The sequence below is a fragment of the Danio rerio genome, chromosome 25, assembly GCF_052040795.2.
Source record: "Danio rerio strain M-AB ecotype USA chromosome 25, GRCz13ab, whole genome shotgun sequence".
Taxonomy (NCBI): domain Eukaryota; kingdom Metazoa; phylum Chordata; class Actinopteri; order Cypriniformes; family Danionidae; genus Danio; species Danio rerio.
In genome coordinates, this window is record NC_141045.1 from 5183154 (window position 1) to 5210000 (window position 26847).

General features: G+C 36.9%; 1 protein-coding gene and 1 long non-coding RNA gene across 44 annotated transcripts in view; both read right to left on the reverse strand.

Moving 5' to 3' along the window:
- Window positions 1–26847, reverse strand: part of syt7a (synaptotagmin VIIa) — a 214020-nt gene that overhangs the window by 19413 nt on the left and 167760 nt on the right. For 15 of the 43 annotated variants that reach the window (XR_015525952.1, XR_015525956.1, XR_015525954.1 and 12 more), the window contains one exon: window positions 19961–20074. The exons of the other annotated variants lie outside the window; for them this stretch is intronic. Coding sequence is in view for 8 of the 15 variants with exons in the window: in XM_087311450.1 (XP_087167576.1) it covers window positions 19961–20074 (114 nt within the window). In the remaining 7 variants the exon portion in view is untranslated. The remainder of the gene's footprint in view (window positions 1–19960; window positions 20075–26847) is intronic. 43 annotated transcript variants of the gene reach the window in all.
- On the reverse strand, window positions 6826–10174 carry LOC147837642 (uncharacterized). Its single transcript, XR_015945718.1, has 4 exons — window positions 9839–10174; window positions 8749–9770; window positions 8391–8676; window positions 6826–8318 (listed from the first exon to the last, which is right to left on the reverse strand). It is a non-coding gene; the product is annotated as an uncharacterized LOC147837642 (long non-coding RNA).

Consider the following 26847-nt stretch of genomic DNA (forward strand, 5'->3'; position numbering starts at 1 on the left):
GTGTGTTTACAATGTGTCTGTTCTCGTGTGTGTGTGTGGGTTATGTGTTACTCGTGGGTGTGTGTGTTTCTAATGTGTCTGTTCTCATGTGTGAGTGTTTCTCGTGTGTGTGTGTGTGTGTGTGTGTGGTTCTTGTGTGTGTATCTGTGTTTCTCCTGTGTGTGTGTGTGTGTGTGTGTGTGTGTGTTTACAATGTGTCTGTTCTCGTGTGTGTGTGTGGGTTATGTGTTACTCGTGGGTGTGTGTGTTTCTAATGTGTCTGTTCTCATGTGTGAGTGTTTCTCGTGTGTGTGTGTGTGTGTGTGTGTGGTTCTTGTGTGTGTATCTGTGTTTCTCCTGTGTGTGTGTGTGTTTACAATGTGTCTGTTCTCGTGTGTGTGTGTGGGTTATGTGTTACTCGTGGGTGTGTGTGTTTCTAATGTGTCTGTTCTCATGTGTGAGTGTTTCTCGTGTGTGTGTGTGTGTGTGTGTGTGGTTCTTGTGTGTGTATCTGTGTTTCTCCTGTGTGTGTGTGTGTGTGTGTGTGTGTGTGTGTTTACAATGTGTCTGTTCTCGTGTGTGTGTGTGGGTTATGTGTTACTCGTGGGTGTGTGTGTGTGTTTCTAATGTGTCTGTTCTCATGTGTGAGTGTTTCTCGTGTGTGTGTGTGTGTGTGTGGTTCATGTGTTTCTCATTTGTGTGTGTGGTTCTTGTGTGTGTGTGTATCTGTGTTTCTCGTTTTTGTGTGTGTTTATAATGTGTCTGTTCTTGTGTGTGTGTGTGTGGTTCATGTGTTACTCGTGGGTGTGTGTTAATAATGTGTCTGTTCTCATGTGTGTGTGTGTGTGTGTGTGTGTGTGGTTCTTGTGTTACTTGTCTCTCTCTGTGTGTGTATGTGTGTGTCTAATGTGTCTGTTCTCATGTAAGAGTGTTTCTGAAGTCTGTGTGTGTTTGTGTGTGTGTGTGTGTGTGTGTGTGTGAATCTAGTGTGATTGTAGTTATTGTGTGTTTCTGGGTTTTGTGTGAATGTATGTGTTTGTTTTGTCTATGTGTGTGTGTTAGTGTGTCTCATGTGTATAATTGTGTGTGTGTCTGTGTATGTGTGTGTTAGGGACGGAGGGGCAGCAAACAGGAGGCCATCTAGCGCACAAACGGCAGACGAGGAAAAGGATATATGACAGGTACAGGTGAGCGCCTCGCTAACACGCACACACACACACACACACACACACACACACACACACACACACACACACACACACACACACACACACACACACACACACACAGACAGACACACATGAAAAACATACACACACACACACACACGAGCGGGCTGGAGGCGGGCCGCTTTTGGGTTCACCGTGACCTGTTATACTATCCTGCGTTTACCTGCCCAGGGACCAACGCACACACCTCGACGCATCCGGCTGGAGAGAGACGCTCTCTTCTTTATACAGAAACACACACACACACACAAACACTCACACACACACACAGCCTACTAGAGAGGATTACATAACCAACCCACTGCACAGAGCGACATGAGCGTCCGCTAGAACTCATCGCTTTAAACACACACACGTGAGAAATAACAGACCTTTGCAGAGAAGCACACACACACACAAACACACACACACACAATAACTACAATTACACACACTGACATAAGAAGCACACACATGCACACAGACATACAAAGATGCACACAGACACACACACACCTACACTCACACAAGCAGACATAAGAAACACACTCTCATCCACACACAGACACACACACGAGGATCACACACACATAAAATGACTATAACCACACACACACACAGACATAAGCACAGACACACACTACAACAAGACATAAGAAACACTCACATTAACACAACCACACAAAAATACACAAACACACAACCTACTATCACACAGACATAAGAAACACACTCTTATTCACACAAAGAAACAAACACACACACACACACACACACTCAAGAATTACAATCAAACACATACAAAGCTACGCACACACACAGACACATCAGCTCATTTACTTCAAAATATGTGGTAATTGCTTGGACATCAGCTCTACAAACACACACACACACACACACACACACACACACACACACACACACACACACACACACACATACACACACACAGCAGCTTCATTAAAGTGCGATGCTCTTGGGCCACACAAATAAAAGTCATTAACTCACTCTTATGTTGTGTCAAACCCGGAAAAATAAAGGAGATATTTCACAGAATGTTCAAGCTGCTCTTCTCAAGCACTTCTTCGGATTTCCATGTGAAATATACTAATATATATCACATAGGGGAATTGGATAAGCTAAATTAGCCGTGGTGCATGTGTGTAAATGAGTGTGTATGAATGTTTTCCAAATGATGGGTTGCGGCTGGAAGGGAATCCACTGTGTAAAACATATGCTGGAATAGTTGGTGGTTCATTCCGCCGTGGCAACCCCTGATCAATACAGGGATTGAGCCGAAAAGAAAATAAATGACTAATACAAATATATAAACGACTATGCCAAATGTATCATTATCATTATCAAATGCACTGAATCAAACAAATGTAAGTGTGCTTTCACATCTGTAGTTCGCTTCATTTGGTCCGGACCAAGGGTAATAAATGATACATTGTTGCATTTCCTGCCGTCTTTAGGTCGTTTTCACACCACACTGCTGGCTTTGGTCCGAACCAGTTGAAACGAACCAAAATGCAGTCATCTGACTAAATCCACGTCTCTCATTGGCCAGATGTTGTTGAACATATTTCCTTAACTGCTTATTGATTAGTCAGAATTCACGTGCGGGAAAATGCCAATGAACTCCCACAAGTAAACAAAACCGGCAGACACAAAACGTCGTTTTTACTCTGGAGGGACGACTGTGCTGACTGATTGTATCGCTGCTTTAGACAAACTATACATTTTGAGAATGAAGTGCGGCTGCAGCTGGAAAACAGTGTTTAATGCATCGCTCGTCACTTCAGGAGGAGTGAATTAGTTTAGCTAAACTGCCACATGGTCATCTTGCGGAAATATTACCAGCGATCCATCAGGTAGTGTTTTCCCCTCTCCCTCTCTCTGTTGGTAAAGCGCTGTCAAAAATATTTTTCCTCCATATCCCATAATGCACAGCGCATCGGCCTACGGCAGCTGGTTTAGTCCAAGAGGTGCAGTACTTTTTGCGGTTGGACCTGTTTTAGTACGGATCATATTCTCACCACAAACGAACCACTCCAGGGTTCGTTTGAAAGCGTACCGAGACCACCTCTTCAAGCAGGTCTCTGTACGCTTATTTGGTCCGCTTTTGGTGCGCACTCGAGTACGATTGCTGAATTCTCACCTGCCCAAACGAACCACACCAAAAGGGGAAACGAACTCTAGTGCGATTCAACCGAACTAAATAAGGCAGGTGTGAAAGCACCCTAAAACGGGTGCTTGCTTTAAACAGCTCTTGACAGTTTTAAAGTCTTCAAGGCCTCAAACTATAAGTATATCAGCTCATTTCATATGCGCATCACAACAGAGATCATCTGCACATGTGTGTCTTAAGCGTGTTGAACCCCAGAGGTCAAAAAGAGATGAAAACTCTCTAGAGAAACTGCTTCGAGTGCAAAAAGCTTTTAAGGTATAGTAAAAACGTGTAGAAATAAAATAAGAATATGCCGATCTTAAAGTTTAAACCTTCATATGAAGCCGTTCCCTTCAGCTCTGCAGAAGCAGCCCGATCTGAAGCCGTGTTGTGTGTCGGTTCAGCTCGCATAAAGCACCTCATTATATAATCATTTAAATCATATGCATTTTTATGCAAATCAATGCCCGCAACAATACCATAGTGTACCGATATCTGCACAACACTCCATATCTACACACACCACCCACACACACACACACAGACTGAGAGAATGTGTAGGTGTGCGTAGATTTGTTTAAGGCCATGAGTGTGTGAGTTTGAACTCTTGATGGGGCTTTTGTTGCTGGTGTTTTAATTCCTGCTGATGCTATAATCCACTGAAAAATGCACACCCACTGTGTGTGCGCCAAATGATTACTGTACAACTCATAGTGCAGTATGCATATTTATATTCATATCTAATTTTAATTGATCCCTAATCTTATTAGATTTACTGTATATTAGTTATTGGCGTGGCGTGACTTTTTCCACTGTCACACATGACGAACATTAAAAAATATTATCATCATTTAAATATGTACATACATACATTCTGCATACCTGTCAACCCTCCCGTTTTCCCGGAATTCTCCCGTATTTTACTGTTCTTTCCCGCTATCATCCCGTAAAGCTATTTTCCCAGATTTCTCCCGTATTTTCAGTCTTTCTCTGAACAGCCGAGCCTCCCTATACGCAATCCATACCGCCGAACCACTAGGGGTCGCCCCTTGCTCTAAAACGCAAGCCTTCTGTGCTTTCCCTTGGTTTAGGAATGAAAACACTTATAAATAAATATTAAAAACGGCGCGATTCCATTTCATTTTGATTACAGGTGCTGTTGCCTATCCTATAAAATCCTCAAAACAATTATTTAACTTAAAGAGCCCATATTATGGGTTTTTGAAAATGCCCCTCCATGTAGTGTGTAACACAGCTCTAAGTGAAGTGAAGTATCCAGCTAAGGGTTAAATCCGTAAGAGTACAGTGTTTAAAACTGTTGATTCATTTATAAAAGAGTCGACTCATAGTGCTTCAAACCAGTCGCCTTGATACCGATTCATTAGGTGTTTCGCCATGACGTACGAACGAAACCAAGTTATTCAGGTGCACGCGCAAACCCGGGAGATTTGAAACCTGCGGCCCCGCCCTCTGACACAGAAACCCACACACACACACACACACACACAAACATGCCGGTCGATTGAAGTCACACTGCAGATGGATATATTGAGTCTCTACCCAAAGATGAAACCTCAGCATAAGCCCAGCTTTAAGCAGTTGGAAACTACTGGAAACGTCTGGAAACTACATGCTACAAAGAATACTTAGTTTGTTAAAGAAAGGATCAGTAAAGACTGGACATGTCAGGACATGGATCGGTTTCTTCCCCCATTTCTCAAGTGTAAGTATGTGCGATTAAAGTTGTTGCCTCGTTGACTCTAGCCTGCAAATGTATTTAGTTGTGCTTTGTTACTTGTAACCGCGTGTACTATTTCAGGTTAACTCGCTATATTCTCATATTGCGTGCAAAGCCACGTTAAAAACGCGACGTGTGCTGCTTTGTTTACGTTCCTGTGGAGGAGTGTAATGTGTGTGTGAGTGTGTGTGTGTGCGCGATGTCGTCTGGAGGAGGGTTATGTCTGTGTGTGTGTGTGTGTGTGTGTGTGGACGCGTGCACGAGGACGAGGGCAATAATATGTCTGTGTGTGTGTGTGTGTGTGTGTGTCTGTGAAAAGAGCAGAATGTAACAAGCTAGGAGATCTCCTTGCCAGTTCTTGGGAGTTTTTGCTCAATAAAATAGTTAGTCGTCTGTATTTTCAAGTCCATCAACGTGGGAATGTGCGTTGGTCAACGCCAACTTCATGTCTGGCGTGCGTTCATTTCATGTGTGTGTTTGTTTTATTTCCATTGGCGACTCCTAGAGGCAGTTGTGTTAAATTGCACACTACAAAGTATAGCTGCGTCCCAAATGGCACACTATACACTATGCACTATGTACTTATGCACTTACACACTCAACAGGATAGTATATGTATGTAGTGGCGTCCCAAATGGCACACTAATGTTTTTTTACTAAGCGGAAATTCAAACCGTTTTCCTGATGACGTTTGACGGTTGCCAAATCCGTGAAATAAACGACCAAATTATCAAATAATACCTGCCGTGAGTATTGCCGCATTCACCATCGGGAGGCGCTATAATCACTCTTGTAGGAGAATTTTGCTTTCACCATCCAAAATAATTAAAGTAATCCAACGTGTGCATCGGATAGCTCCGCCCCTTCCGCTACATAGGCAAACCTGTAGTGGTTGAGTGCGTGAAGTGTCCATCATTCCACACTTCACTTTAGCGGCTGAATGAGTGCATCATCCCGGTAATTAAAGTGCACTTATAAATTGTATAAGTTTTCAGTGTGAACACACTACTTACACTATTTATACTACAAAATGGCATAGAATAGTGCATAAGTATGCGATTTGGGACGCAGCTTATCCTTGAGTCGTGCAATGGCAGCTGTATGGGACTGGATCATCCGCATTTCCATACCATGCAGTTGACCGGCCAAACATTAAAGCTCATATTGCAGCAGTTGCTGGTTTTCCCAATGTAATCGGAGCGATCGACTGCACACACATTGCTATAAAGGCGCCATCTGAAGACGAATTTGTATACGTGAACCAGAAACATTTCCATTCAATAAATGTGCAGGTAATATGTGCTGCTCAAATGCGCTTAACATACACACACTTATTAATGTTTCCAACTTGTCTTCCTCGTGATGAAGAGTAGGCAAAATCTGATATGTAGTGTTGGAAAAATAAAGAATGAGTTAATCAGATGCTGGATTCCAACCGGGTTCATGATCGAACGTGTCAAAACATGTTGCCATGCGCTTTACGAGCTACGCCACTCACGCTGCGCTCTTTAGTCATGTTGTCTCTGTCAATCAAACGGTGATGGGCAGGAATTACTCAACTAGCTCATTCCACAAGGTGTGCTATTTGCACTTAGCCTAAATAGACACTACAAAATTGTACACCTTTACATCGGACCATTTCTGTTTTTAATTCGCTTACAGTGCGATGTTCAGAACCCACTGCGTTAACAGCATCAGCTAAACTCTCCCACTCTATTTTTTTTTCTTTTGTATTAATTCCGGAGGACAAACTTGCAAATAACACAGTTTTTCTCCGGTCTACCTCTGAAAGGAGCACCAACAATTCACATTCTGTTCAAAGTTTCTCTTTTTGCTTGCTTTTGCCATTACTTTTTCATTTGGTTTTGCAAAAGTAGAGTCATTAGCATATTCATTTGGGGGAGAAGGTAGGGAGGGGTTTTGCGCTGGTGCACGTGCGTCAGTTTCACGTTAATTCGTATCAGGGGCGTTGCTAGGGTTGAAAGAGATAAGGGGCTTAGCCCCAAAGCCACGCTGTAAACGAAAGACTACGGGTAGTCTTGCTTTTTCGTACAGTGCGCTTAAGCTATGGAATGGCCTACCCATCAGCATCAGGAATGCAGCTTCTCTGTTTTAAGAAACTTCCCAGGACTCAGCTTTTTACTGTTGCTTATAACTTAGATTGATTATTTTTGTTAATTTAATCATCTAATTGTATTGAATTGTTCATATTTTATTGTTTTATTGTGCTGTTTTTTACTGTTTTTATCATTCTGCTTTGTTACTGTTTGCCTTGTAGCGCTTTAAGTCTGAGAAAAGTGCACTATAAATAAAATGTATTATTATTATTGTTATAAATACTGCTGTGTTCAAAACATTTCATCAAAGTTGTCCAAAAACTATTCAACTACACCCAATTCTAACCATTTTGAAAAACGTTCGTGGTCCACTTTAAATGTTGACTACTATGTACTGTGACATTTAAAGGCTTAACTAGGCAAGTTATTGTATAAGGATGGTTTGTTCTTTAGACCACTGAAAACAAATATAGCTTAAGGGGGCTAATAATATTGACCTTAAAATGGTTTAAAAAAAATTAAGAACTGCGTTTATTCTAGTCAAAAGAAAACAAATAAGGCTTTCTCCAGAAGAAAAAATATTATAGGAAATACTGTGAAAAAATCCTTGCTCTGTTAAACATCATTTGGGAAATATTTGAAAGAAAAAAAAAATTCACGGGAGGGCAAATAATTCTGACTTCAACTGTATTAGACAGTACACTAGTATTCACTCAGGACGGTGTAAATGTCATTAGTGTTTACAGTCGAGCAGCACACACTGCTGTCTTCATTCAGACTCAGAGAGTGTTTAAAGTGTGTTTCTCCTCAGTGTGTGAGCTTTGAACCCTGCTCCGTCCAAATGCCATGATCACAGTTGGGGCTTCAGTCTCCGTCCAGTGAAAAGCTGCCACACGCCTGAACCAACAGCAAAATGGCAGAGAAAAGCTGTGTGTTTTTGCACGTGGGACGATCTGTGTGTGTGTGTGTGTGTCGCAGCATCAGTGAATGTCTTTTAAAAACTGCTAACTAAAGAAATACTTAACATTTATAATGTTTCAAAAAATGAATTAAATACTTAACAAATTAAATAATAATGTAAAAACTAATAAAATACTGATGATTTATAATGTCGCAATCTAATAAAATACTAACAACGATTTATAATGTCGCAAACTAATGAAATACTGACGATTTATAATGTCGCAATCTAATAAAATACTAACGACGATTTATAATGTCGCAAACTAATGAAATACTGAGGATTTATAATGTCGCAAACTAATAAAATACTAATGATGATTTATAATGTCGCAAACTAATAAAATACTAATGACGATTTATAATGTCGCAAACTAATAAAATACTCATGACGATTTATAATGTCGCAAACTAATGACATATTGATTATTTATAATGTTGCAAACTAATAAAATATTAATGACGATTTATAATGTTGCAAACTAATAAAATACTAATGATGAATTATAATGTCGCAAACTAATGAAATACTGATGATTTATAATGTCGCAAACTAATAAAATACTAATGATGATTTATAATGTTGCAATATAATGAAATACTGATAATTTATAATGTCGCTAACTAATAAAATACTAATGATGATTTATAATGTCGCAAACTGATGAAATACTGACGATTTATAATGTTGCAAAGTAATAAAATACTAATGATGATTTATAATGTCGCAAACTAATGAAATACTGACGATTTATAATGTCGCAATCTAATAAAATACTAACAACGATTTATAATGTCGCAAACTAATGAAATACTGAGGATTTATAATGTCGCAAACTAATAAAATACTAATGATGATTTATAATGTCGCAAACTAATAAAATACTAATGACGATTTATAATGTCGCAAACTAATAAAATACTCATGACGATTTATAATGTCGCAAACTAATGACATATTGATTATTTATAATGTTGCAAACTAATAAAATATTAATGACGATTTATAATGTTGCAAACTAATAAAATACTAATGATGAATTATAATGTCGCAAACTAATGAAATACTGATGATTTATAATGTCGCAAACTAATAAAATACTAATGATGATTTATAATGTTGCAATATAATGAAATACTGATAATTTATAATGTCGCTAACTAATAAAATACTAATGATGATTTATAATGTCGCAAACTGATGAAATACTGACGATTTATAATGTTGCAAAATAATAAAATACTAATGATGATTTATAATGTCGCAAACTAATGAAATACTGACAATTTATAATGTCGCAAACTAATGACATATTGATGATTTATAATGTCGCAAACTATTAAAAAACTAATGATGATTTAAAATGTCACAAACTAATGAAATACTGACGATTTATAATGTCGCAAACTAATAAAATACTAATGATGATTTATAATGTCGCAAACTAATGAAATACTGACGATTTATAATGTCGCAAACTAATAAAATACTAATGATGAATTATAATGTCGCTAACTAATAAAATACTAATGATGATTTATAATGTCGCAAACTGATGAAATACTGACGATTTATAATGTTGCAAAATAATAAAATACTAATGATGATTTATAATGTCGCAAACTAATGAAATACTGACGATTTATAATGTCGCAAACTAATGACATATTGATGATTTATAATGTCGCAAACTATTAAAAAACTAATGATGATTTAAAATGTCACAAACTAATGAAATACTGACGATTTATAATGTCGCAAACTAATAAAATACTAATGATGATTTATAATGTCGCAAACTAATGAAATACTGACGATTTATAATGTCGCAAACTAATAAAATACTAATGATGATTTATAATGTCGCAAACTAATGAAATACTGATGATTTATAATGTCGCAAACTAATAAAATACTAATGACAATTTATAATGTCGCAAACTAATAAAATACTAATGATGATTTATAATGTCGCAAACTAATGAAATACTGATGATTTATAATGTGGCAAACTAATAAAATACTAATGATGATTTATAATGTCGCAAACTAATGAAATACTGATGATTTATAATGTGGCAAACTAATAAAATACTAATGACGATTTATAATGTCGCAAACTAATAAAATACTAATGATGATTTATAATGTCGAAAACTAATAAAATACTAATGATGATTTATAATGTCGCAAACTAATAAAATACTAATGATGATTTATAATGTCGCAAACTAATGAAATACTGACGATTTTTAATGTGGCAAACTAATGAAATACTAATGACGATTTATAATGTCGCAAACTAATAAAATACTAATGATGATTTATAATGTCGCAAACTGAAATACTGACAATTTATAATGTCGCAAACTAATAAAATACTAATGATGATTTATAATGTCGCAAACTAATAAAATACTAATGATGATTTATAATGACGCAAACGAATAAATCACTAATGATGATTTATAATGTCACAAACTGAAATACTGACGATTTCTAATGTCACAAACTAATAAAATACTAATGATGATTTATAATGTCGCAAACTAATAAAATACTAATGATGATGTATAATGTCGCAAACTAATGAAATACTGACGATTTATAATGTCGCAAACTAATAAAATACTAATGATGATTTATAATGTCGCAAACTAATAAAATACTAATGATGATTTATAATGTCGCAAACTAATAAAATACTAATGATGATTTATAATGTCGCAAACTAATAAAATACTAATGACGATTTATAATGTCGCAAACTAATAAAATACTAATGATGATTTATAATGTCGCAAACTAATAAAATACTAATGACGATTTATAATGTGGCAAACTAATAAAATACTAACAATAATTTATAATGTGCAAACTAATGAAATACTGATGATTTATAATGTCGCTAACTAATAAAATACTAATGATGATTTATAATGTCGCAAACTGATGAAATACTGACGATTTATAATGTTGCAAAATAATAAAATACTAATGATGATTTATAATGTCGCAAACTAATGAAATACTGACGATTTATAATGTCGCAAACTAATGACATATTGATGATTTATAATGTCGCAAACTATTAAAAAACTAATGATGATTTAAAATGTCACAAACTAATGAAATACTGACGATTTATAATGTCGCAAACTAATAAAATACTAATGATGATTTATAATGTCGCAAACTAATGAAATACTGACGATTTATAATGTCGCAAACTAATAAAATACTAATGATGAATTATAATGTCGCTAACTAATAAAATACTAATGATGATTTATAATGTCGCAAACTGATGAAATACTGACGATTTATAATGTTGCAAAATAATAAAATACTAATGATGATTTATAATGTCGCAAACTAATGAAATACTGACGATTTATAATGTCGCAAACTAATGACATATTGATGATTTATAATGTCGCAAACTATTAAAAAACTAATGATGATTTAAAATGTCACAAACTAATGAAATACTGACGATTTATAATGTCGCAAACTAATAAAATACTAATGATGATTTATAATGTCGCAAACTAATGAAATACTGACGATTTATAATGTCGCAAACTAATAAAATACTAATGATGATTTATAATGTCGCAAACTAATGAAATACTGATGATTTATAATGTCGCAAACTAATAAAATACTAATGACAATTTATAATGTCGCAAACTAATAAAATACTAATGATGATTTATAATGTCGCAAACTAATGAAATACTGATGATTTATAATGTGGCAAACTAATAAAATACTAATGATGATTTATAATGTCGCAAACTAATGAAATACTGATGATTTATAATGTGGCAAACTAATAAAATACTAATGACGATTTATAATGTCGCAAACTAATAAAATACTAATGATGATTTATAATGTCGAAAACTAATAAAATACTAATGATGATTTATAATGTCGCAAACTAATAAAATACTAATGATGATTTATAATGTCGCAAACTAATGAAATACTGACGATTTTTAATGTGGCAAACTAATGAAATACTAATGACGATTTATAATGTCGCAAACTAATAAAATACTAATGATGATTTATAATGTCGCAAACTGAAATACTGACAATTTATAATGTCGCAAACTAATAAAATACTAATGATGATTTATAATGTCGCAAACTAATAAAATACTAATGATGATTTATAATGACGCAAACGAATAAATCACTAATGATGATTTATAATGTCACAAACTGAAATACTGACGATTTCTAATGTCACAAACTAATAAAATACTAATGATGATTTATAATGTCGCAAACTAATAAAATACTAATGATGATGTATAATGTCGCAAACTAATGAAATACTGACGATTTATAATGTCGCAAACTAATAAAATACTAATGATGATTTATAATGTCGCAAACTAATAAAATACTAATGATGATTTATAATGTCGCAAACTAATAAAATACTAATGATGATTTATAATGTCGCAAACTAATAAAATACTAATGACGATTTATAATGTCGCAAACTAATAAAATACTAATGATGATTTATAATGTCGCAAACTAATAAAATACTAATGACGATTTATAATGTGGCAAACTAATAAAATACTAACAATAATTTATAATGTGCAAACTAATGAAATACTGATGATTTATAATGTCACAAACTAATAAAATACTAATGATGATGTATAATGTCGCAAACTAATGAAATAATGATAATATATAATGTTATAATTTTGAATCTATTTTAAATTTAAATCGCAGTACCTAGTTTAACCACTAGAGGCATTCCTACATACTGCACCTTTAAGACGGTTTGGTCAGGATTGACAACTGATTTACAAATTAAATTATAAGCAGTGAAAAGTCACCACAAATAAGATTATTTTGATGACATCATTGGAAAAAAATGTAAAGGACTGCCCTCCAAGTACATTCTTTTTTAATCAAATCAATTTGACATTGCTGTAATAATGTCTCGTTGCAGTTGTTTTGATCTTGGAGTGAATTCTGAGCGGGGCATCATAATGTTCACTCGCATCTTCATTACATGCCGTCAGTGTTCAGTAGCTGTAATCTGCCTCACGCTGATTCAAGCCCTTCATACACACTGATAACACTTCAAAGACTGTGTGTGTGTGTGCGCTTCTGATGTTGGCGCGTGTGTGCATGCATATTAATGAGCCTGTGTGTGTATATTGTATGTGTGTGTACATGCATTTGTATATGTGTGTGGTTGAGCATGCACTTGGGTAAGTGTGTGTTAGTGTGCATGCTTGTCTTTGTGTTCTTGTGATTGTGTGCACGTGTGTGTGCTTGTGCATGTGTACAAATTTGTGCATGTGTGCTTGCATGCTTTCGCACGTATTTGGTTGTGTATGTGTGTTTGTGCATGTCTGTAAACTTGTGCGTGTGTGTTTGCACAAGTTTGTGTGTGTTTGTGCATGTGTGTGTGCTTGTGCATGTGTTTGTGCAAATTTGTGGGATGTGTGTTTGCATGCTTTTGCATGTGTTTATTTGTGCATGTGTGTTTGTGTGCAATCACATGTGTGTTTGTTTGTGTATTTGCATGTGTGTTTGTGCATGTGTGAATGCTTGTTTGTGTGTTTTTGTGCATGTGTGTTTGTTTGTGTATTTGCATGTGTGTTTGTGCATGTGTGAATGCTTGTTTGTGTGTTTTTGTGCATGTGTGTTTGTTTGTGTATTTGCATGTGTGTTTGTGCATGTGTGAATGCTTGTTTGTGTGTTTTTGTGCATGTGTGTTTGTTTGTGTATTTGCATGTGTGTTTGTGCATGTGTGTATGCTTGTTCATGTGTTTTTGTGCATGTGTGTTTGCATGCTTGTCAATGTGCACAAGTTTGTGTGTGTTTGTGCATGTGTGTATGCATGTGCGTGTGTTTTTGTGCTATTACATGTATGTTTGCACAGGTGTGTATGCTTGTGCGTGTGTGTTTGTGCATGTGTGTTGGTGTGCTATTACATTTGTGTTTGCGCATGTGTGTATGCTTGTGCGTGTGTGTTTGTGCATGTGTGTTTGTGTGCTATTACATATGTTTGCGCATGTGTGTTTGTGCATGTGTGTAGGTGTGTTATTACATGTGTGTTTTTGTATGTGTGTATGCTTGTGCGTGTGTGTTTGTGCATGTGTGTTGGTGTGTTATTACATGTGTGTCTCTGTATGTGTGTATGCTTGTGTGTGTGTTTGTGCATGTGTGTTGGTGTGCTATTACATGTGTGTTTCTGTATGTGTGTATGCTTGTGTGTGTGTGTTTGTGCATGTGTGTTGGTGTGTTATTACATGTGTGTTTCTGTATGTGTGTATGCTTGTGTGTGTGTTTGTGCATGTGTGTTGGTGTGCTATTACATGTGTGTTTCTGTATGTGTGTATGCTTGTGTGTGTGTGTTTGTGCATGTGTGTTGGTGTGCTATTACATGTGTGTTTCTGTATGTGTGTATGCTTGTGCATGTGTGTTTGTGCATGTGTGGTTGTGTGCTATTAAATGTGTGTTTATACGCTCGTGAATATGCACAATTTTGTGTGTATGCTTGTGCTTCTGAATGTTGAGTGTTTGTGTGTGTGTGTGTGTGTTTGTCTGTGCTTTTGCATGCGTTTGTGTGTTTGAGCATGTTTGTGTGCGCACAAGTGTGTTCGTGTGTGTGCATGTTTGTGTGTTCATTTGTGCGTGTGTTTATGTCCATGAGTGTTTTTGTGCTTGTACAGTATATGCGTGTGTGTGTGTGTGCATTTTTAAATGCATTACTGTGTGAGCATGTGTATGTGTGTGTGTGTGAGTCTGTACACACACGCTATCTCCATCTCTGAGATGGTTTGCAATATTGGCGTTATATCTTGAGGAGCGCAGCTCAGTTGTGTCGCTCCGCCTGTGTGATTCTCATTCAGTGGGGGATTGTGGGTAATCACGAGGCCCAAGCGGTGAACGGGTCAGGAGATTGTGCCAACAGCTCGCAGGCTTGGCCATTCAGACTCTGCGTCTTCTGCTTATTAGCCGCCAGCTCCTCCTGCCTGAGTTAATTGCATTTGTGTGAGTGTGTGTGTGTGTGTATGTGTGTGTGTGTGTGTGTGTGTGTTTGGTGGGCCACAGTTTTACTCCAGCCCTCATTAACCACAGAAAAAGAGAGAAAAAGCGAGGAGAGAAACCTTCCGGAACATCAGAGAAACAGTGAAGGAGTCAGGAGGAGCTTGAGGAAAGATCAGCAGACGCCGCTGAGATCCACAGAACACACTGTCAAGAGCTTTACACTGCGAGACAGCGGCCCACTACAATTCAAAACTAGTTATTCAGTCTATATGGAAAATAACTACAGTTTTTAGCACAGCGCTTCGCAACCCTGTTCCTGGAGACACACCAAGAGTACATATTTTGGGTGTCTCCTTTATCTGACCCGTTCATGTTGGGTTTTGCAGTCTCGCCTGATGTTCTGAGTCGATTCAGTTGTGTTTGATTCGGTTGGAAATGTGTACTGTTGCTGTGCCTTCAGGAACAGTGTTGGGAAACACTGATTTAGGGTATAAGTGCTAAAGTTGAATGTACAAAATGCTAAATTCAACTACATTACAGTTCAACTAATAAATCAGATACTTGGTTGAAAGAATTGATCATTAAATACACAATGATACTGTTCATTCATTCCTTTTCTTTTCGGCTTATTCCCTTTATTCATCAGGGGTCGCCACAGCAGAATGAACCACCAACTTATCCAGCATCTGTTTTACAAAGTGGATGCCCTTCCAACAGCAACCCAACACCGGGAAACATACACACTTATTCACGCTCATACACTACGGCCAATTCAGCTTATTTAAATTCACCTATACTGCATGTCTTTAAAGTGTGACGGGAGCACCCGGAGAAAACGGAGGTATTTAAATTTCTAAAATATTTGGTTTAATAAAGTTTCTTTGTTGTTAAAAACCGACACTACTTGACTTGACCAGAGGAGGCGCCAGCAGCACAGAAACTACAGGTGCGTTTATTCCGGTTTATTCCCACTGTTTGAAGAGCCATCGACTGGGTGTGTGTATGTGTGTGCGTTTCCGATAAGTGTGCGTGTGTGTGTGTCTCAGGAGACTCAGGCCACTTGACTCATGCGTCTGTAAATGAATCTGGCACAACACTAAACCACACACACACACACACACAGACCGAACATCACACAGACCCTCACGGCTGCTGCGTCTCAAATTCATCTGATCAGTCATCAAACACACTTCTGCCATTATCCACAGCAGAACACATTCACCACCATGGAGGATCTCCCTCCAGTTATCCAGAGAACAACAAGCTAATTAATCAGTGTCTATATCAGGAATCAATCTATAGAATAAAAAGTTACACAGTTGGCGTTTTTGTGTAGAGTTTGCATGTTCTCCTCGTGTTGACGTGGGTTTCCTCCGGGTGCTCCGGTTTCCCCCACAGTCTTAAGACATGCACTATGGGTGAATTGAATAAACTAAATGTATGAGTGTGAACGTGAGTGTGTATGGATGTTTGGCAGTACTGGGTTGCAGCTGGAAGGGCATCTGCTGTGTAAAACATCCACTGGAATGTGGCGGTTTGGCGGTTCATTCCGCTGTGGCGACCCCGGAGTAATAAAGAGACTAAGCCAAAGGAACTTAAATGAATGAATACCAATACACAATTCTAAATATGCACTATAAAGCTTAAAAGATGTTCAACTGGAAAGCAAAGATACAAGATCTGACGCTCAAATCAGAAAATAAAACAACAACAACAACAAACCAAGATAAAGATGCCAATAAAACAAAACCAAACAAAGCATCTCACAGCTGATTGGCTGAGATCTGGCCTGTCTCATTAGCATGATTAATGAGCTTATTTCTTATTAACGACATACAGCCGAACAACCAAACGAGACTCCTACCTAGACTGCATTCATCAAGAACATGACATCCTTTATAAGAAAAACTGTGACAAGCTGATGGAGGAAATATAGAGCAAATATACAGTTCAAGTTTGAATTATTAGCCCCCTTTGATTTTTTTAATTTTCTTTTTTTAATTTTTCCCATATTATATTTAACAGAGCAAGGAAATTTGTACAGTATGTCTGATAATATTTTTTCTTCTAGAGAAAGTCTTACTTGTTTTATTTCAGCTGGAATAAAAGCAGCTTTTAATTTTTTAACACCATTTTAAGGTCAAAATTTGTAGCCCCTTTAAGCTGTATTCATTTTTAGATTGTCTTTAGAATAAACCATCGTTATACAATGACTTGCCTAATTACCCTAACCTGCCTATTTAACCTAATTAATCTAGTTAGGGCTTTAAATGTCACTTTAAGCTGTATAGAAGTGTCTTGAAAAATATCGAGTCAAATATTATTTACTGTCATCATGGCAAAGATAAAATAAATCAGTTATTAGAGATGAGTTATTAAAACCATTATGTTTAGAAATGTGTAAACAGAAATAAACAGGGGGTCTAATAATTCAGGGGGCTAATAATTCTGCCTTCAGTTCTATTTTAATAAATATATGATATGCAAATATATGATTGCTTATTAAAAACGATAAATATAAAACAGTTTTTTTAATGTTTTTTTATGTTTTTTTTATGCTTGTTAAAAACAAGTTTTTTTCCACAAAACTTGCTTGTACTGTGTATTCTTAAATTTGTGCTAACATGCTACTAAGCTTTAAAATATGCTAATTTTAACTAAATAAATGTTGTATGTTACACTTTGTAAATATTTAATTTTATTTTTAAAAAATGTATTTTATTGGGTAATTTATTTCGTTTTTTGCTTTTTTTAATATGTAATCAATAATTGAACTGAATGAATTTTATTATTAATTATTTATTTTCATAATATAAATTTTTTTAATAATATTTATTATAATTTTTTTATATTCCTATTATCATTGACAATGTCTCATGAATCATCACAGTGAATAATAGTAATAATAATAAATAGTTTAATTAATTTTTTTCTTAATTGTGATAATTAGAATATCACAATTTCGAAGATGAGAACATGCTAACATTACACTATATAAAAAATATTAGAAAGCCCATTTTACATGTAGTTCTACTGTCATAAAAACAGCTACAAATCTACTATTTAATTTAGATTATTAGCATCTAAATAGCATAATTTAGCATTTATATTGAAAAGTTCCATTATAATAGTTATTTACTACTTACAACAACTTAACCTAAATCTGTGCGTCTTGCATCTTAAAATTTACATTATGCTAAAATCAAAACTGGCTGTAATCAATTACGACTTGGTTCTTCTTTTATGTGGTTTCCCCCCACGCAAAGTTGCCTTCTATAAAGTGCACTACAAAAGAGTCACTTATGAGTTTTTGGCTGACCACTGTGGCAGCCATTAGCATTACGTCTCAATAGCATTTTTGGCAAATGAATTCCACTACAAAACTAGCTGTTGTTAGGATTATCGCAATTTAGCTATGTGCTAACATCAAACTGAAAGCAAATAAAACCGCACTCTTCCACATTACTTTGTATGAGTACTTACTAGATAAACAGACAACAATTTAACCCAAATCTGTGCGTCAAGGCTTCATGCTACTACAAAACTTTCTGTTCTTATGATAATTGCTATTTAGCAACATGCTAACATCAAATGTAAAGTAGTCAAATGACAACTGCACCACATTTTCACATCATATTGTATTAATACTCGACACAACAACTGACCCCAAACCTGTGCGTCATGACTTCATGCTACTACAAAGTTAGCTGTTCTTATGATTATTGTATTTAGCAACATGCTAACATAAAACCTTTAGCAATCAAACTGCACCTCTTTTTCATATAATTTTATATGAATACTTACTAGATAAACCCACTGACAACAATTTAACCCAAATCTGTGTTTTATTTCCCTATTCAGAGTCACACATCTCAAAATTAGCATTATGCTAAAATCAAAACAGGCTGTAATTAATTACTACTTGGTTCTTCTAGTGGTTTTCCCGCCACGGAAAAATGTCTCCTATGAAGTGCACTACAAAAGCGTCACTTATGAGTTTTTGGCTGACCGCTTTGCCAGCTGTTAGCATGATGTCTCACTAGCATTTTTGGAAAATTAATTCATGCTATTACAAAACTAGCTATTGTTATGATTATCACAATTTAGCTACTTGCTAACATTAAACTGTTTGTAATCAAATTTAAACCGCACTATTGTTTCCACATTATTCAGTATGAATACTTGATAAACTGACAACAACTGAACCCAAGTCTGTGGGTCATGACTTCATGCTACTACAAAATTAGCTGTTCTCATGATTATTGTATTTAGCTACATGCTAACATCAAACCTTTAGCAATTAAATTAACTTTTTCAAATCACATTTTCACATCATTTGATATGAATTCTAACTAGATAAACCAGTTTAACCCAAATCTGTGTTTTATTTCCCTATTCAGAGTCACACATCTTAAAATTAGCATTATGCTAAATCAAAACTGGCTGTAATCAATTACGACTTGGTTCTTTTGGTGGTTTTCCCGCCAAGCAATGTTGCCTCCTATGAAGTGCACTACAAAAGAGTCACTTATGAGTTTTTGGCTGACCACATTGGCAGGCGTTAGCATAACGTCTCGCTAGCATTTTTGGAGCAGATCTTGAGAGAAACCAGTCTCTCATTACGGCTTCAAAGAGAAAGCGAGTGTCTGTATCTGCTGCCCCAGAGCCTGTGGCCAAAGTTGGACATTACCCACAATGCCGTGCTCTCTGGCGGACGCTCAAACGCTAGCGGTGGGTTGGTCAAACGTGTAATCCAGCTCTTGAACACACACAAGCATTCGCATGCACACACACTCTGACAGGTACCTCTTTTCAGGGGTTTCTTGACTGGCTGGTACTTCCTGTAGGTCTGGCAGATTGGCAAAGTCGTCCTGCTCGGCCAATCCGATCGCAAGAGACAGAACCACCATTTTTCCTTCCCTTCACCAGGAAAAGCGACACAAAACAATCATAGAAAGAGAGAGAAGTGAAGTGCAGAGAGGAAGAGTCGAGAGGGAAACAGAAGGAGAAGTAAACGTTAGTAGACAGCAGGATTTATTAGGGTTTGAGTTGAGTTGTGGATATCAGCCCCCTTCCTCAGAACACAAATACTGCACACGTTCTGTTTTATAAATGCTAGCTATTTTTTATCTTATAACATGGTTGTCTGGAATACTCGCTTCTGATTGGTCAGTTGGAACATTCCAAGGTTTGTTATTCTCAGATAACTACCACCGAATAACACAAAATCATCCAGGAACTTCAAATTACTTACATCCACATTCATGTTTTTGACTGTTTGGCGCCATCTTGTGTCTGAATAATGCACAGGTTAGTATATATTTCATCAGTTGTTTTTGTTTATGTCATCTTCGCGTTTTTGACTGTTTGGTGCCATCTTGTGTGTGAATAATGCGCAGGTTAGTGTATACTCCATCAGCTGGTTTGGCTCAGAATAATGTTTTTTGTCTAACTTTTTATGTTTTGAAGCAAGTAGCCATGTGAAAAGTGTGTGTGATGTCACCCATAGGTTTCTGAAGACTGCAAATGAAGCTACAAATGGGCAGGGCCAACCATCGCCATTACGTACGACATATATAATCTTCTGGAATTGCAAGATCTGGCCCTTAATACTGCAGACTTAATGTAAATGAAACAGATCAGTTATTAAAAAAAAAGTTCACCCCCCTCACAGTTGTCACGAACGGGTAATATTAGCTATATACACCAAAATAGTTTTTTTTTACCAGGCCGTAAACACCTTTTTTACTGCTGTAAACTTGCCCATGTTAACATTAAAGTCAGTAGAAATGTGCTCTATTTTGGAGCCTTTTGATGAATTGCAGTTTCAGTTACTTCCGTATTGGTTTCACGAGGAAGAGCGGGATGTTACCGATTGGATAAAGTACATCCAGGATGATTGTTTTCACAGAATAGAGCCCTTGAATCTTATACAACAGTGCTTCTGCTAATAATTATTCTGCCATAGAAACCTCCTGGGTGTACTTTATCCCTTACTTGAAGTCAGCGTGAACTGAAAGTTGCTGTACACCTTTACTTTAGTATGATGACATATTTCTAACTGAAAGTAAATGAGTAGGGGGCGGGGCTTCATTTTTTAAGTTCCTCCTCTCATTTTTTCTCTAGCAGAAAACTAATGGTTTGAGGGGCGTGGCTAATAATTTGTCATCCAATCAGTCAAACTGACATCATCAGAAAGAAATTATGTCATTCCTGAGTAGATTTTCATTAAAGATGACCAAAATACTTTTCACATTAAGACTAATAATGTGGGCTAGCATTATAAACATTGTAAATTTAGATTTCATCCAGGCTTCGACAGCAGTTTAAAGGTGGTTTTTGGCTACATCTCAGTAGCTGCATTCGCATATTTTAATGCCAATTTTATGACATCATAATTTTAAAAAATGCTGAAATGTTCTTTAAAATATTTAAGAAAACAACTTTATTCATCAGGAGTTGCCACTGTGAAATGAACAGCCAATTTATCCAGCATATGTTTAACACAGCGGATGCCCAGCTGCAACCCAGTACTAGGAAACACCCATACACTCTTGCATTCAAACACATACACTATGGCCAATTTAGCTTATTCAATTTCCCCAGCGCATGTGTTTGGACTGTGGGGGAAACCGGAGCACCCGGAGGAAACCCACGCCAACACTTGGAGAACATGCAAACTCCACACAGAAATGCCAACTGACCCCGCCGGGACTCAAACCTTGCTGTGAGGTGACAGTGCAAACTATTTGAAAAGCATTTTAAACTTCAAACACAAATTCTCCAGTCATTCCTGTAGCGATTAAAGCCGTAAACAGGCCTGTAAACACTCACACACACATTCTCCGGCACACAAGCATTGATTTGCTGTCGTCTTCACTCAACACACTGTCTGTGCGCACCTGTCTCTCTCTCTCTTTCGTGTTCGATGCTGTTTTCATCCTCCTCTTTTTCTCTCTTCAGGCTTAATTGAGGGCCGTTAGAGAGATCTGGACTAATTGTTTCTATTTGAGAGTGCACCGTGTGTGTGTGTGTGTGTGTGTGAGGTGTCAGTTTCTGGGTCACCGCTCACCCTCTGTCTCCTCTCCTCTTCCTTACATTCTTCATTTCTGGCTCTCTTTACAAATCCCCTCATCTCTGAGGCTGAACCTCGCTCTAATATCCTGCTATTAAAGTCCGCTTAAACAGATTCTTTTCAAAGCTTCTTCTCTCCCTCCTGATCTGAAGGGAACAGTTCATATCAAACTTCTTATGGGGTTCAGGAGGCAGGCACATATATAACTAGCGCTGTTTGAAGTGTTTTTTTTCCAATACATATTTAAACATATTAATTTTAACTCATTTCTAATAACTAGTTTCTTTGGTCTTTGTCATGGTGACAGTACAATATCTTACTAGACATTTTTCAAGATACTAGTATTCAGTGCAATTCAACTAGGTTAATTAGGCAAGTAATTGGGCGACAAAATGGTTTCTTCCGCAGCCAATTAAAAAACACAATAATATAATAAAGAAATAATAGTTGAATCAGTGGTTAGCACTATGGCCTCACAGCAAGAAGGTTGCTGGTTCGAGTCCTGACTGGATCAGTTGGGATTTCTGTGTGGAGTTTCCTCCGGGTGTTCTGGTTTTCCCCAAAGTCCAAACACATGCACTATGGGTGAATCCGATGAACTAAATTGGCCGTAGTGTATGAGAGTAAATGAGTGCGAATGGGTGTATCCCAGTGATGGGTTGCAGCTGGAAGGTCATCCACTGCGTAAAAAATATGCTGGAATAGTTGGTGGTTCATTCCACTGTGGCGACCTGTTATAAATAAGGGACTAAGCCAAAGGAAAATGACTGAATAATAATAATAATAATAATATTAACACTATTTACTGACCACAGGAGTAACAATTAATAATATTTACTGACAAGATTATCTTAAAAGAAAAATATAAAAGCAAATAATGCAAAAAACATAAATATTTGGGGGGAAAACATACGCCTCATATTTCCTACCTGCATATAAATGTCTGAAATTTAAATATAATATTATGTAACTATTTATTTGTACATTAATTCATCAACTACATATGACCAGTGTGTCAAATTGTTACACACAATGAAAATGTGCAAGGAATTATTTATTAAATGGGGATTTTTTTCAATATGTTTCATATTTGCATAAATATATTGCTTATAAATGAATATTTTCTATAAGATGCTTTATTCGTGCAAATACATTAGATTAGTCATTACTGAAGCCAAATCTGGAGCTAATTTAACTAAATAACTTACGATAGCTATTCAAAAAAATATATAGCGCAAATTTATATGTTATATGATAAAACAAGAGAAACAAAAAATATATGCAATTTAATTCAAATTTTGTAGTTTGCCATTTTTATTTGTTTTTTGCAACATTTCACTTAGATTTAAATGTTTTATCTTTCGAATTTAAAAGGTGTTCGGTGACTAAAATGTTACTTTAATAAATATATCCGTTCAATAAATCTGTTTTGTTCAAAAGCACCAAAATATACACTCACCGGCCACTTTATTAGGTACACCTATCAACTGCTTGTTAATGCAAATTTCTAATTTGCCAATCACATGGCAGCAACTCAATGCATTTAGGCATGTTGACATGGACAAGACAATCTGCTGCAGTTCAAACCGAGCATCAGAATGGGGAAGAAAGGTAAAAGGTGCCAGACGGGCTGGTCTGAGTAATTCAGAAACTGCTGATCTACTAGGATTTTCACGCACAACCATCTCTAAGGTTTACAAAAAATTGTCTGAAAAAGAGAAAATATCCAGTGAGCCGCAGTTCTGTGGGCACAAATTCTTTAATGCCAGAGGCCAGACTGGTTTCTTGAACATGACAATGAGTTCACTGTCCTCAAATGGCCTCCACAATCACCTGAACTCAATCCAATAGAGCACCTTTGGGATGTGGTGGAACACATCATGGATGTGCAGCCGACAAATCTACAGCAAATGCGTGATGCTATCATCTCAACATGGACCAATATCTCTGAGGAATATTTCCAGTATCTTGTTGAATCTATGCCAGGAAGGATTAAGACAGCTCTGAAAGCAAAAGTGGGTCCAATCCGGTACTAGTAAGGTGTACCTAATAAAGTGGCCGGTAAGTTTATTACCTACATTCACTAAGAAATGGAAAAAAATATTCCTTTATACTCCTTTATACTGAGCACCATATATATATATATATATATATATATATATATATATATATATATATACATTTTTATTTGAGGTGAACTGTTCCTTTAAGTCATCACCTCCTCACATGTTGTAATAATCTCTTGTTTTTCTATTCCCTTCCTTCTCCTCAATGTAAAGTGGTTTTAATACTCTTCCATCCTCCTCCCCTTCCCCAACCCAGCCTCCATTACCCCCCACCACTCTCTCTCTCTTGCTGTAAATCCATCCCTTCCCTCTTATTCTCCTGGGCTTCCCTCCATTTTGCCACACTCGGGCTATTTTTACCTTCCAGAATTTAATGGCTGCAAAAAATAGCTCCTGGCTGGTGCGACTACACACTCTCGCGCGCGCAACAGACAGGAATCATTATTGTCAAAGCAATAAAAAGCATCCGTTTTTTTTTTTTGTTTTCCGGCGAGGGAATGTTCTGGGATGTTCACCGGACTGACCACTGATAACACACCAACAAACCCTCAATTACACACCACCTCCTCTTCCTCTGCCCCTTTCTGTCCCCGCTCTGCTTTCTCTGTGTCTGTGTCAAAGCCAAGGCCATGTATGTGTGTCAATGACATCCTCCTTTAAGCGGCGGAGATGAAATATTTAGTCTTCCCGGTGTAAAGCGGAACAAGGATGTTTTTCGGGGAAAGGCACACTTGCATTCTATTATTGTAGGATGCGCACTGTTAGCAGATTAGCACATTATATATATATATATATATATATATATATATATATATATATATATATATATATATATATACTATTTTTGTTTGCATGGAATAAAAATTTTGTCAAAGTTTAGCAAACCGGGACCATATGACTACAAGACGCTCTTTTAACCAATTTGATTTCGTGCAAAGGATTGTATATAAGAATAGGCTGTATTTCTATTGCTAATCATGAAGTATTATATTTCATGAATAAGTTGCTCATAGTATTGGGGACCAAGTTCATCAAGAAGAATAGGCTGCATAATAAAGCATAATAACTGTCGAGACCACAGACTTTGGAGTACTTTCTGAAAAACGTTTCTAAAAGAACAAAGAATAATAAAAGTATTTATTATTGAAAAAGATTTGGAATCCGTTTTTGAATAGGTAATACACTCACCGGCCACTTTATTAGGTACACCTTACTAGTACCGGGTTGGACCCCCTTTTGCCTTCAGAACTGCCTTAAACTTTCGTGGCGTAGATTCAACAAGATACTGAAAATGTTCCTCAGAGATTTTGCTCCATATTGACATGATAGCATCACGCAGTTGCTGCAGATTTGTCGGCTGCACATCCATGATGTGAATCTCCCGTTCCACCACATCCCAAAGGTGCTCTATTGGATTGAGCTCTGGTGACTGTGGAGGCCATTTGAGTACAGTGAACTCATTGTCATGTTCAAGAAACCAGTCTGAGATGATTCGCGCTTTATGACATGGTGTGTTATCATGCTGGAAGTAGCCATCAGAAGATGGGTACACTGTGGTCATGAAGGGATGGACAGGGTCAGCAACAATACTCAGGTAGGCAGTGGCGTTGACACGATGCTTAATTGGTACAAATGGGCCCAAAGTGTGCGAAGAAAATATCCCCCACACCATTACACCACAACTACCAGCCTGAACCATTTAAACAAGGATGGATCCATGCTTTCATGTTGTTGACGCCAAATTCTGACCCTACCATCCGAATGTGGCAGCAGAAATCGAGATTCATCAGACCAGGCAACGTTTCTCTAATCTTCTATTGTCTAATTTTGGTGTGCCTGTAGCCTCAGTGCCCTTCTGCTGCTGTAGCCCATCTGCCTCAAGGTTGGATGTGTTGTGTGTTCAGAGATGCTCTTCTGCAGACCTCGGTTGTAACGAGTGCTTATTTGAGTTACTGTTGGCTTTCAATCAGCTGGAACCAGTCTGGCCATTCTCCTCTGACATCTGGTATCAACAAGGCATTTGCGCCCACAGAACTGCCGCTCACTGGATATTTTCTCTTTTTCGGACCATTCTCTGTAAACCCTAGAGATGGTTGTGCGTGAAAATTTCAGTAGATCAGCAGTTTCTGAAATACTCAGACCAGCCCGTCTGGCACCAACAACCATGCCACGTTCAAAGTTACTTCAATCACCTTTCTTCCCCATTCTGATGCTCGCTTTGAACTGCAGCAGATCGTCTTGACCATGCCTACATGCTTTGAGGTAACGAGCAGCTGGTCAAGTGTACCTAATAAAGTGGCCGGTGAGTGTATGTTGCATATATGACATACATTTATATGTGAAATCTTAATATGAACTTGTGTCATATATATAAATTGCATTTGTTAGTTTCCTGTATGGGAGTACTACAAACTGCAGCAATAGTATGGCAGAGTGATCTTATGAACCTTGACTCAAGACAAAACCCCATGTTTCTCTCTCTGTCCCGGGGCAACAATCCATTCCGAGAGTAATGATTTGGAGGACGGAAAATCAATGCTTCAGGGTTAACG